Here is a 14,177-nt window from a genome sequence, read left to right as displayed (position 1 = left end):
CAAGACACACGTACATAGACACACATCAGATAACGCAGCCTGATTGGTCCCAGGCAGTACGGCGTCCTCCATGACTTTGTTGTTCTGAGCCCAGCATTCTTTGTTTTTCAGCGTTCGCCTCATTCCACATGGTAACCCCCGTGCATCGCTTAGTACTTTAATTAGCTTTTTTTTATTATTATAATAAAAAAAGCTAATTAAAGTACTAAGCGGAGTGGATAGGGCGGGTTGATATGGCCAAATAACAAACAAATTAAACCTTTTCTTTTTTAATCATTGTTAGATGATTAAAGACTGATTTTTGATTTTGAGTGAAAGTTAAACAAACCTATAAATTGTGGTTTTAGACTCTTATTATGTACAGCCAACAGAAACAAATATCTGTTATATATGAAATGTAGCTAGGGGCCAGATCCATATGGGCTTTAAAATTCATCAGTAAAATATTAAAATCAATTCCAAAATGATCTGGGAGCCAATGAAGAGCAGCCAGGACTGCGGTCATGTGACAGTGTCTGTTAAATCCTGTAAGAATATATATTTTCACTGAATTGCACAGTCATTTTTTTATATTTTATGTTCACATTTTAATATATAATGGATATTAAAGACTCTTGAATCTCATATTTAAAATCATTCAAGCCACTTGTTATTGTGAGACAGCTCCCTGTTTTCCTTCTTGTCCTTGTTGATTATTATTTCCTGGGAGGGTGAATGCTTTCCCTCCTCAGATTATCAGATTAGTCTTACGTTTTTTTTGGTTAATTAAAGGATGTTTTGGGTTTTTCTCCGACTCAGTAGGGATCATCAGGCACTTCATTAGCTCCATCAATAAAGGAAACTCCCTTTTCCTGCAAGGACACTGAGCTGCGCTGATACCGAGCCAGGTCACTGATAACTTGTCCCTCCTGCTCACGGTACAGGATGAGGCTGAGGGTGGGAATCGCTGTGAAACTCACAGTCTAGAATACATCACACTGAAATGATTCGATATACCTGGAAAGATATATCATTGACTGAGATTTCTTTCTTAAATTGTGTCTTCCCCCTTCTCTTTCCCATTTTTATGCTTTCATGCTGACCTATCCATTAAAAATCTATCTATATTTGTCACCGAAGTAATGATAATTATATCTTATATTGGACTCAGGACGACAATATATGTTGCTGTTTGGATTTGTCTAGTTTTGAAAACATCAGTTACCTTCTTCTTTTGCCAATCGGGAGTCAAGAAGTCATGATACTGGTGAGTCAAATTGGCAGAAAGTAGTGACCAACAATCATATCTTAATACAGTACTTAAAGGTGCCATATGTAAGAATGTGGCCAAATATGGTTACTACATTCAAATTCAAAATTTGACTAAAATTTTTTTTTTAACTTTTAGGTTTTGTTTTGATGTCATGATTTCAAAACATAAACATGATTTGCAGTCTGCAAAATATTGTTTTTAATGCAAATATTTTGTCTGTACTGTTGTTGTTGGTGAGTTCAGTTTGTTATATGAACATTATTCCTGAGTCTCTGTGACATATTAGGAGGATTTTTATGGCCAGTTGCTTTAGATTTATCACATAATGCACCTTTAATATATAGGATCTGATTGCTCTAAAAAATGCAGACAATTGAGAAAAAAAATTTGGTTTTCAAACCTCAAAATATTCACGTTTAGGTGGAAATCACAAAGCTAGTTTTAAAACACTCAAAGTACTGATTATCAGAAAATAGCCGGTGATTAATTTAATGCCTCCATTAAAAAAACGATGAATTGAATCATTGCTGCAGCCCTGATTCTGTCCCACCCTTACAGGGCGGCAAGCATCACATTTACAGTGTTTATGAAACACATTTGAAAACACAGGGTGTCACCCATAACAAGTACACTGTCACAGCCATTTAACTCTAACCGTGTGGTTTTGTTCCGCAGTAAAAAAAAAAATCCTACGTGTGATTCATCTTTTTGGGCCGATTTCAAAGCTGTATTTCTCTCTCTCTCTTTCTTTCTTTTGGTTACATTTCCATTGTTTACACATGCTACCACCACTAATGGTATGCTCGGTGATGGGGCCTTTTGCTTATCCCTCTACAGCTGTCGTCCCCTTTGTGGAGTTTGATTTCAGTAATGCGATAGGTCTAGACAAGCCTCCGTCCATGGCTGCTGGCAAATGTGCGCTCTCTACTGTAAACGTACACTGTTCACCCCCCCCTCCACTTTGATGCCTGTTGTTTCTGCACCTCGTCTCTCTTCACACTCTCTGGTCTGATGTTGGCAAACCTCGTGAAGGCAGTTCCACATCAACTGCTTCTGTTTGACTGATTTAGATCGGTGTTATTACGTGAAAAAGACATTAAATGGATAGTTTTGGAATTATTTTTTGGAAGTGTGGTGAAATTTAATGGTGAGACGGCATTATCTCTGCTTACCTGAGCACTGATCAGTGAAGTATGGTGGCCTTCAAGTATGTCAGAGCTATTATTGTTATTATTATATGGCATTTTCATTTTAAAGCACTGATATACAAACACACTTATGGGTCGTTAGATTAAAATTTTGTCAGTAAACCTTCTGAAATATTGGATATCACACATTGGAAGTTTATCGATCTTAGTAAAAGTTACTTCAGCTTAAGTCTACTATACTACCGTTCAAAAGTTTGGGGTCACCTATACAACTTTTTTGTGTTTTCCATTAAAAGTCACACTTTTATTCTTTTTATTCCAAATAATAATGTTGCCCTTTCGTCAAAGAACCAGCAAAACAGTTTTCAGCTGTGCTAACATCATTGCACGAGGGTTTTCAAGGGTTTTCTAATAATCCAATAGCCGTTTACCACATTAACAATGTATAGAGTGTATTTCTGATTAATTTAATGTTATATTCATTGTAAAAAAAGAGCTTTTTCTTCAAAAATAAGGACATTTCTAAGTGACCCCAAACTTTTGAATGGTAGTGTATATCTTAATCTTAATCTCGCTTCACTGTTGCCTACATCAGAAAGTTCAAACGTATTATTTTGTGATTATTTTGGTGTCTTCCTTCAAATCCTTCCTTCAAAATTGGGGCACTAATTTTGTCAATGTAGTGTGCTGCAGGAGACTTTCCAGACAGATAATATTTTAAATGTATTGTAGATGTCAGTAGGTATAGTTTTTATGATATAATATAGTTTTTCCCTTGTGTCCCCATATGTTTTCAGCAGCACCGTGTGTGTGTGTGTGTCATCACCTCACACAGTCTCACTTCTGAACCGTCCTTTTAATATTTGCCTGTTTTCCTCTCTTTGGCTCCCGCTCGTCTTCTTCTCTGTTTGTGTGTTTGCGGATGACTCACGTCTTCTGGAAATGTTTTCGTCTGGGCTTTGAAAATTCCTCGTCTTTTTCGACTCTCCTCTTTCTCTGCCTCCCTCCTCCATCACTCAAAGCCGTGGGGCCTCAGAATCCCCGAGCCAGGTATGACTCTATCTCGGTTGACGTGATTCTCAGAGGAGCGATGAATGCGTCTTTTTTTTAGAGATTTGGCTGTAAAAATGAAATTGTAAGAGGTGATTGGGGGCAAAAAAAAAGGCTGTTTCTGATGTGTTTTTTTGGATCACTCGTCGCTTTACCTCATTGAAGAGTGTTCAGCGATTCTTCCGCTTCCACGTCTCACATGTGGGACGTTTTAATGATTATCTTTTCATCACATTCACAGGGAACTAAACGGTCTCTTCTGTCATGCTGTCCCTCAGGGCTTTAACACGTGTGAAACTCTGAAAATTAGGCTCTGATGCTGTGTGATCACTCCATCGGATGGTGCTTCACACAGCAGCAGCAGCACAGTGACAAGACGTTGAACCTGTCACATTACACAGAATACAGAAATCTATATTTAATTGTGTTGTGTTGCGGCACGTTTGTCGACGACAAAACTGTTAAGAGTCTGTGATTGTGAGTGAACAAGATTTGATTGCAGAGAAATGTTGCTACAGAATTTTACCTTCCTGTAAACCATGGGAACGTTTGCACATTCGCAACTCAAATGTTATTTATAGAGCGTGTTTAAAACAAGCGAGTGCTGTACAGGACGAAAAACAATACAGTGGATAGTAGCGGCAACAAACAATAGGAATAATATATCATATTGCACCATTTGCTGCAATGCTATAAGACATTGATAGTGTTTACAGACTCCAGAAATGTTGTATCATATATAATTTGGATTTTCATGAATGTTCATGAAAATAACAGTTTAGATGCAAGAATGATCAGTCGTACCAACCTTTTGGTCTTGAAATTGTGAATTAAGGGAATCTGTTCAAATTTGGCACACATATTCAGTGTTTCAAACTGACAACACATGGAAATATAGTGGTTTTTCATTCTGTAAGTGGTTTATTTTATTATTACAACTGTGATATATCAATATGATTCGTACAGGACAACCTCTATAGTTTTCTGAATATGGAACTGTCATCTCCATCACTATAATTATGCATCTTTTGTTCCAATTATTAGCGACAGTGGAAGCACTATGTTCCTTTCTATTGTAAACACTTTTAAAAAAGCTAATTTAATTTGGTCGCAAGCTGTGACTGGTGAAGTTATTGGAGAGAGCTGTTGTGTCAAATAATGTGAATCCTTGTGGGTTGAATTAGTGATTTACAGGATTTTACTGTTGACACGCACACGGCACAATATGGCACTAATATGATTAGCCTGGGAACGAGAGCAGACGAAGGCCCAGCTCGCCTCGGCACGGTTTAGGTTGTCTTTCCATTACCTCCTCAAAAGGGGGCGGAGTCATCACGGCACGGCTGCATGAAACTGCTGTGACTTTGTTTGGCATGCGACACACAAACGAGTGACTTGTGGTTTATGATGATAGCAGTGCTTTCGCTAAATACACCAGACTCCTGTGTTAAATATTGAGATTTTAGACATTTCCCTGGTAATTGTTGGAGATTAACCCACGTTTTTAAGGATTGTTAAAGGTGCATTATGTAATAAATCTAAAGCAACTATACATAAAATCCTCCTAATATGTGACAGAGACTCAGGAATAATGTTCATATAACATACTGAACTCACCAACAACAACAACAACAACAACAACAGTACAGCCAAAATATTTGCATTAAAAAAAATATTTTGCAGACTGCAAATCATGTTTATGTTTTGAAATCATGTTTTGGCATGTGGCGCCACCTACCGCCGTCTACCAATCATTGCAGTCAGTAGAGTCGCGGGTTGCCAGTTACGTCAGAAAACGAAACCTGAAAGACCTCGGTATTTTGAATTTGAATGTAGTAACTGTTTTTGGCCACATTCTTACATATGGCACCTTTAAGTCCTTTTAACTGATCTACAGTTCGGCATTGATTCTTGTGCCGGACGTCTCTTCCTGTGACAGCGCGGTACAAAAAAAAAGTACTGTGTCAGTATTGTACAACCATACTTCAGACATAGCCCGAAGTAACCCTTTAAATTAAATCAGGCGACTGGGTTTAAGGCCCAAATAATTCAAATGCATCAAACAGTGAAAACAAAACACACACAAAGTCCCAAAAACATTCAGTTTGTTTACCCCTGTTTCACCAACAGACTGTGTAAATCTATTTTAATGGCAGCCTGAGAACCAAAGGCATACTTGCACGCTTTAGAGATGTTAACTTTCTCTGTCGTTAACAAAGACTCCACTGTGTGAAAGCTCAGATCCTTCGTATCAGAGCAAGGCGAGTGGCCTTTCTTTTTTTTTTAGGGAGTACACAGCGTGCCGTCTTTGTGGGCTTTATCAGCAAAGTGAGAGCATAAACAAATGCCTGATAAAGACCAACAATCTGCACCGTGATATGTGTAGTGACTCGCGTTTGTGCTTACACACAGACCATGAGTCGGTATTACTAAGCCAAATTATGAAAATCCTCAGTAAATAAAAGATACCAGAAGATATTGGTGGTTTTCACAACATCTAAAGATTACAATAACAAAGAAAATGGATTTATGTTTCACATTTTTCTTTGCCAAATTGTTTATTTAGATTATGATTTGAACTTCAATCACACAGTCCGTTTGGTTTGGTGTCCTGTTATTATGTAACAAGAAGTCAGTGATTATCACAAAAACATGAGTGAAACATTTTCAATACTTATTAATAGATATTCTTCTTCTTCTTCTTTCAGCTTCTCAGCCGCAGCAAACCACGTGCCTGATAAATATTGTTCTTGTTAAGCAATACAAATAAAAACTCTAGTAGTAATGGGCCATAATGAATTGGAGAAATAACCTAAACAGAATTACTGGCATTAAAAAGACTTAACAATCCTTAAAAACATGGATTAATCTCCAACAACTACCAGGGAAATGTCTAAAATGTCTAAAATGTCAATATTAACAGAGGAGTCTGGTGTATTGATCATTAACTGATTCTGTTACACTGGTAAACATGAGAAAATCAGAGCTTTGATATTTAAACAGCATCATGTGATCTTTCAGTGACATTTATGCAGTTGTTTCCCCCGACGGTTACTTGCACTGTTCTTCCATTACGTGACTTTTTATTTATTTATTTATTTATTCCACCCCCCCTCTCTCTCTTAGGTGGAGCTGCATCTGAAGCCCATCCAGTCTCTGCTGCGCCACCAGAAGCCCCTGGTCTTTGTGCTTAACTCCCCCCAACCACTCATCTGGAAGATCAAGACGGAGAACCTTGCCCCTGGCATCAAACATACCTTTCATGTGAGTCCAGCATTACTAAAAGCCTTTAAATCCTACTTCCTAAAACGGTGTATTCATTTCCTCTCTCCGGCAAAAAGCCCTGCTACCACTTCAGTGGCTTTCTCCGCTGAGTAAAATACTTCAAGTAATGTAAAAATTTGTGACGGGAGACCTCTCCCTGCTCTGGCACAAACTTTCCCATGATGCAAGTATGGTGTGGCCAGAACACGCACACTGTCACAAAGTTGACAAAGACACTTTTTGGCTCAGTATTTAAGTTTCAAATGAGAGCACTGAGTAAAAGGCAAGGTAAAAGACCTTGTTTTCTTTATAGTATTTTCTTAGCTATCAGGGTGTTTTTGTGTAAAAATGCATTATTCAATTTTCAAAACACTGCAGAGAAAAGCATCCATTCGTTATCGCCAGCTACTGCAGCTTTCATGTTAATAGCTACACGGCACTATTTTGACAGGTGTTATAATCTTATTTTACAGTGACATCATCATTGTATTGTTAATAATTTTGTCTGAGTGAACTATTCGTTCCTTACTGTTCTTATTTTGCCAAAAACTGCTCCCCTCCCTCACATCATGGCGTCTAATGTATTTATCTTTAAATGTGAAAATGTGCTTCATCAGCATTATTTACTCGCCCGTAGACCACAGAGCCACATCCCTCCTTAATTCCCTTCCTCCCCACCTTCCTGTTGATAGTTTGGCAGCTGTTCACATATCTCAGCGCGTATCCGTAAACCGCGAGAGCCCTAACGACGGGGAATGTGTGGTAACAAACACCAAACCGCCCAGGCTTGGGCTGAAAAAAGGGAGTCGACGACTCCTAACGCCTACTGATGATTAGCCGAAATCCTGAGGACTTTCAGCTGCTTTGTTTATCATTTGAATTAGAGCAGCTTGTTTCCAGTCAGCACAGGAGGGAAAAAAATTAAGCAAGTCTGCATCGCTTTGTTAAAGCGTGTCTGTAAACGGCAGCAATCATGTATATATGATTTCTATAGCGACAAATCGCAACATGCATCGTCTCAAGTCTATTGACATATCATCAATTCTCAAAATCCTCTGTGTGACCGAGCAAAAACCTTAAATTATAACTGATTATCTCACAAAACTATCATTTTCATGCATATCATTTATTCCTATGGCAGAACATGACATTTAAAATGATTATAATCAAGTTTTTACATCATTTGCAACAAAATGCTCCATGAATTATCCCAAAAAATCCATGAAGATAAATTCATTTTTAATCCTTAGTGCTAACGGTTCACCCATGGTAATTTGCCGTGGGAATAATCCACTAGTCCTTATATGGACAATTAGGTCACATATTCATGCTTTAAAAACTGTGTTTTTTTCCTGTCTTCTTATGTGATGTTGAGTCTAAGTTATGATTCATTTTATATCACGTTAGCATAGTAGTGATATAAATTCTAATGAATTAGACTGTTTTTCTTTTCTCTTTGAACTGTGACGTATTTCAACAAATTCAATCCTATTTGAAACATTTTGATTTCCTTTTTGTTCAGGGGGGGTTTATGAAGTTGATGAAAATTACATTTATTTATTTATTTTTTAATCAGATTGCCTAGGTTGTGCTGAAAAAAAGTATATACGACACTGTATATTGCACACTCTTATAGCCTCTGTATATGTTTAAAAATAGCATTAGCAGCTCCATTAGCTTCCAATGTCACACAAAGACATAGATAGATAGATTTTCTGTATTTCTTAATGAACAATTATTCATTCTGTGACCGATGATTAAAATGCACCCCATCCTCCAACTATGTAGTTTAACAAAATCCTTTCTGTAACACAATCAGTCTTGATCCAGAAGCTATTATCGCTAATATAGCATCAGCATGATTAAAGTCATTTGTCAAAGGGCAGATTAAGACTCTGAAGGCTGAATCACAGTGAACCTGTGAGCTGGACATGTAGTTCTTTATGTAATCTGAGTGTATAAGTGTGTGTGTGTGTGTGTATAGATGAGCCTCTGCGTAATGCAAGGATTTTAGCATTGCAAATGGGAAAAATGCAAGGTGAGCATGTGGAAACAATTTGTGTACCTGATCCTGCTTTATAACAGACGGCGTTAGTGTACAATTGGATATAATTACCTCTGGGAAGACACAGAGAAGACTCTTCAGAGCTTTTGTATAAAGTACTGTAAGGTTTTCATAATGTGCTAAACTGTAGTTAAGCCTCAGCTAAGGCTCCCAGGCCTCACTCTGCTGAGATTTTCTCATGTGATGTACTGGCTTTGAAGGAGGGCATTGAAGCAGGGCCATTTTTCCTCCTTTTTTTTTTTTTTTAAATGAATTTTCCCCAGCGAGGCCCCCTGGTGCCCTTAACTAAATATGGCTGACTCTCCAGGGGAGCTGGCTCCTACTCCATGGAGGTACCCATCACCTCCTCCTCCCCCCCCTCATGTTCCCTGGTACTAATATAAACTTCCATGGAGCTATTTTGATATTGTTGACATGATTAAAACTACAAAGAGGAACAGTACCATTTGAGTGAAGGGGAGAAAAACAGAGCCTTTCTCATTTTCTTACAAATGAAAAAGCCAGCGTCGAGGACAATAAATCTCGCCGTTCGCCAATTTAATACGGCGAGTTTTACTGCTGCAGCCTTACATGGTCTGATGTGACCAGCAGTACTTTACGATAGCAGATCTAATCTTTCACGCAACTTTTAAATATAAACTTTGACATCTGTCGTAAAACGAGTTCATACAGTAGTGAATCAGCTCCACGCGACTCTCCGAGCTGCACACAGGAAGTGATTTGGTTGATGTCAACACAGTTGGCAGTGAAAGAAAACACCCATGAAAAGATTCAGAAGTGAAGTTAAAAAAAACACTTCTTATTAAGCTATTTGTTGTCCCAGCTCACCCCTGCTCTGCTGCTGTATACAACAAAGCTCCCTGTCAGATCTGATAGTATAGCTTGTCAGAGCCTGTTTTCAGAAGATGAACACAGCACGCAAATAACATTACATTACTTCTGTTCCTAAAGTTACACACAGCAGCTTTAAATTAGTATACTGACAAAAGGGAATGGCTGACCGTCTTTAACAGAATGCCTTATTTGGTAACACTGAAATTAATGAAGTTAATTTGAATTACAGTTAGTAAACTTTATAAAGAACACTTGAAAAACTTGCAAATTACATCATATTACACCAAACACAAGGACGGTTTAAACACCATACATGGAGGTGATTTCCTGTTGCCAATAGGATTATGTCATTCACAGTAACACAACACAACGAAAAAGCCTTCTTAAATGAAATGTTCTCAAGTGAGAAAAACAAGCTGTGATGCATTTTTTAAACAGACGGATGTGCGTGTGCAGTATTTCCCCCCCGTCTGTCTTGATAACGTGTGGCCAGAGCGATGGCTGTTTCTGTCGAAGCCCAGCAGGTCAGCGTCACAGTAAATGTGTCCGCTTGTCAGCGGCGGCAGACGGAGAGCAGCTGACGACCGTCATTAAAAGCACCAGTGACGGCCGAGGCTACTGCTGCTGCTGCGTGTCTAATGATGCTGTGAACGCCGCAGATTTCTCCTCTTATTCTGAAATGAGAAAAACAAAAAAAAAAACACAGCAACAACATGTTGCTGTGAATTTACTCTTGAAGTAAGTGATACAACGTTGGTCTGTTGTGGAGGAATGTGGACTTTTAAGATTCATTTGCAGTAGCTTCACACGCTCAGCTATTCGTCTGACTTGATCTCAGAAAATGTGTAGTGAACTTTCTCTGTTCGTCCTCCAGGTTTTTAAAACAGGGCGAGGCGAGATAAAGAGCTTATTATCTGTGATAAAAAAAAAGGAGGCCTCTGCTGTCATTGGGGCTGATTTAGGTGTTAAAGCTGTAGTCTGCAACTTAAAATATACAGTAAGCAATCATCAGAAAAGCTCCTGAACCAGTCACAGCTGCTGTGAGGAAGAAGCATTACTGATAATTCATTGTATTTATTATTATGATTATTGTTATTTTCATCTCAGCAGCTCCTGGGTTTTTGGGTTAGGGTTTGCAGATAATGTTATGTATAATAAAGAAACCCATTTTTGGCTCCATATTGTCCCCTTAAACAGCATTGGTCATTGTCTGTGTGTGTATTTATCAATGGTGTTGTGTGTTTTAAGTGTTTGAGGCAGATTTTGAGGCCTTGAAAAACTTTATAGGTGCTTTAATAAGCACCTATTATCATAAATTAAGTGATATAATGGAAGTGATTTCATTCCTGTGCCTGTTTTCAGTCTTTCCCCAGCAACAAGAAATGCTATTTTCTGATTGGCCAGTTACTAATTCAAGACAGCTGTATGAATGCAGCATCGATTCATAGATGACTAATTCATGTGCGGTAAGTTTTATCACCTCTCAGCGTGAGAAATGTCATGTGTGGCGTGAAATACGATGCGTCGCTGTGCGTTTGTTGCTATCTCGATGCTAGCTAGAACCCTGGTTCCCTGACTTATTATCTGGATCAGACCTGTCTCTCCTTTGTTTTTGATTGGTTATAACATAAGGACATAAGGAAAGATGAAAGGAGTAAAAAAACAAAAGAAGAAAAGTTACACCCTGCAGCTTTCAATATTTTTGTTTTTGAATGACATCAGTGAAGCCTCTGGTCGTATCTTATCCAGCAGCCTGACTGCAGCGAAGCTGTGACCCAGAGGATTTCCAGACATCGCTCTTCCTCTCAGGTTCTCTTCACAGTGACGTGACACTTAACATGCCACGAAACTCAAAACAACACCCAGCATTCTCACCGTCACCAAGCGCTAAGATACCGAGATCTTTTTCCGTCGTAACACGTGAAGAAACTGTTCTCAAAACACTTGTTCCTGTAGTGTGCGGATTTGTAACTCTACAAGTGCACTGCAGTGCAGTTCCTGGAACAAAATTGCTCATGGTTCACTTTCTCCATTGATGTCAGACACTGTGGCAGCCTGCCATGTCTATTTTTTTATAATAAAGAAAACCAAATATATTCTAACAGTTCCAATAATAACACAAGAGATCATAACTTTAGTGTTTTTGCTCCATTGCTGCTCCAAGTGTGGAGGCTGCTACGGGAATACAAAAATCACATGAGACGATCCGTCATCCGTGATAAACAGCTGATTCTGAGTGTGAACTTGTGATGTGTTGTAAACGCTTTCTAGTACAAGTTTAATATTGAAAATGTAAATACAACACAGTTGATGACATTTTAGAGGTCCAGTCTTAGAGCAATCACCACTGGTAAGGAAGCATTTAGTTTAAGTGTGTTTTCCGACGAACTTAGCATTCAGACACCTTTATTTACTTGTAGCCGTGTGCAGGTAGCACGTAGCTACTGCTATGAGGTGAATTCACATTGTGGGGTGAACAAATATATCCATATAGAACCATATAACAAAAAAAAACAGCTTTTAAATGTGCATTATGTAAAAAATCTAAAGTAACCGGCCATAAAATCCTCCTAATATGTCACAGAGACTCAGGAATAATGTTCATATAACAAACTGAACTCACCAACAACAACAGTACAGCCAAAATATTTGCATCAAAAAATATATTTTGCAGACTGCAAATCATGTTTATGTTTTGAAATCATGTTTTGACATGTGGCGCCACCTACCGCCATCTACCAATCATTGCAGTCAGTAGAGTCTCAGCTGCCGAGCAACCACGGGTTGCCAGTTACATGCCAGTTGAATGTAGTAACCGTTTTTGGCCTCATTCTTACATATGGAACCTTTAAGACATAATTATTATACATCATTAAGACAGAGGAGGAATATTGGAGGAACTACATTGCAAATGATCCCTTTTTAAATGACTCCCACTTATTAAGTTTAACTTTAAGATGTTGTTGCCTCTGCTAGGTTTACTGTTTCAGGGGGATTCAAAATAAAAGTGTGCATTTATCAATAAGTAATCAACTGAAATATTTTATTATTTTAAAATGCAAATTCAATGTGTTTACTTCCTGAAGCACACCATGTGAACTATGTGCTGCGTGATCACACTGAACGTGATCAAAATCTGTCGCACGAGCTTGCGATATGTTGTCGTGTCAAATGCGTCGCTTCAAAATCTTGTGAGGTGTGGTCACAATAACCAAACGGCATCTGAATTTTCCCTTACGTCACCAATATTCTCAATTTCTGATTTCAAAATAGACTTTGTGATCACTTATTAAGTAGGGATGCTTTGTTATTACGTTAGGCTAGTTAGCTGGACGTGCTAACGTTTAACACTTTAGCTGGAGTCGGTAAACACGCTCGAATAAGAGCGTGTCCTCACACGTTCTTTCTTTTTTGCTCTTTCAAAAAGCTGAAAAAAAAGACACCACCACCCTGCACCGTACCAAAGTGCTGAGTATCTTTGTTTCTTCAGCCTTATGTGCAGCGCGCCAGCATGTGGTGAAACCTGAAGCTTGGCCTGCTCTAAGTCTTTATGGTTGCTATGTTATGATGGGACAATCGTTACGGGAAGCAAACATTTAATTAAATGAAAAGAGCCTTGCATCGACCACAGATTTACTGTATGCACAGGTATTATGACGACAGTTGTGAAGAGGGCGGCGCTGCCAACTTCCCACACTATACGAGCGAGCGGCACCCCTCAGGTGAAGCGGAGACGAACTGGCATTGGGTCCTAACACGTCAGAACAGACGCCCGTGCCAGACCTTCCTCACTCTGCCCTTCCACCGGAGAGGCCTTTTTTCCCCGGGGCTAATTGGACTGTGAATCAGGAGTCCGCCAGTTTCCTGGTTGCAGCAGTGTCAGCGCTGCTCGGTGGACACAGATGGGCTGCCTGGAAAAGCTTCAGAGACATATAGAAGAAGCTCTTTCACTCTGTTGCTGTTGGCCACTCGAACCCTGCTCGGCTTTTAAAAATGCCAGAATCCAGACTTTTGTTGTAAAACATGTTCTCTGCAGTATTCCCTGTCAGTCAGTCAGCAGCAGCAGCAGCAGGCCCCGGAATCACTGTGGGGCTAAAAATGACATGAAATAGTGAAGATTGAAATGGGGCCAAATTTTGTTTTACCAAGGGACGCAGCCGAGGATTCAAAGCGAGTCACATGTGCAGAGAGTGTGCTGTGTTGACTTTGTGGCCAAATGTATATATACTTGTGGACAGGAGGGTTGTGTTGCATCAAGTTTTGATCTGCAGCAAATGTTTTATGAGAGCACACTCAAGTTTTTTCTTTTGGCTTCAGCTGCCTATTGTTTGTTTGCCAAACATTGCCTATTCACTCCTGATTTTTTGTCGTTAGCTCTTTCCCTGCACATTTTCCTCCCCAACGTTATTATTAATGGAAACCAGGGGGAAGCCACTATTGGTTTTTATTTGGAGACAGCAACGGCAGAGAGACATATGGTATTGTTTTGTCCGCGGCCCGAGCGTGCCAGTTCGTGGCAACGCATGCACGTCTGCAGCAAGCGGCCTGATTAGCTCTGTACGTC

The 14,177-nt window shown here is 39.2% G+C and overlaps 1 protein-coding gene across 1 annotated transcript in view; it reads left to right on the top strand.

The window, feature by feature from the left end:
* Positions 1–14,177, top strand: part of tgfbr3 (transforming growth factor, beta receptor III) — a gene marked incomplete at its 5' end in the record, with an annotated part of 71,247 nt that overhangs the window by 28,893 nt on the left and 28,177 nt on the right. The window contains one exon of the mRNA XM_083888261.1: positions 6,577–6,714. Within this exon, the coding sequence (XP_083744387.1) occupies positions 6,577–6,714 (138 nt within the window). The remainder of the gene's footprint in view (positions 1–6,576; positions 6,715–14,177) is intronic.

The sequence above is a fragment of the Microchirus variegatus genome (assembly GCF_963457635.1).
Source record: "Microchirus variegatus genome assembly, chromosome: 4".
NCBI classification, from domain to species: domain Eukaryota; kingdom Metazoa; phylum Chordata; class Actinopteri; order Pleuronectiformes; family Soleidae; genus Microchirus; species Microchirus variegatus.
The sequence above is the reverse complement of the archived record's forward strand: the minus strand, read 5'-3'. Positions and strand labels throughout refer to the sequence as shown.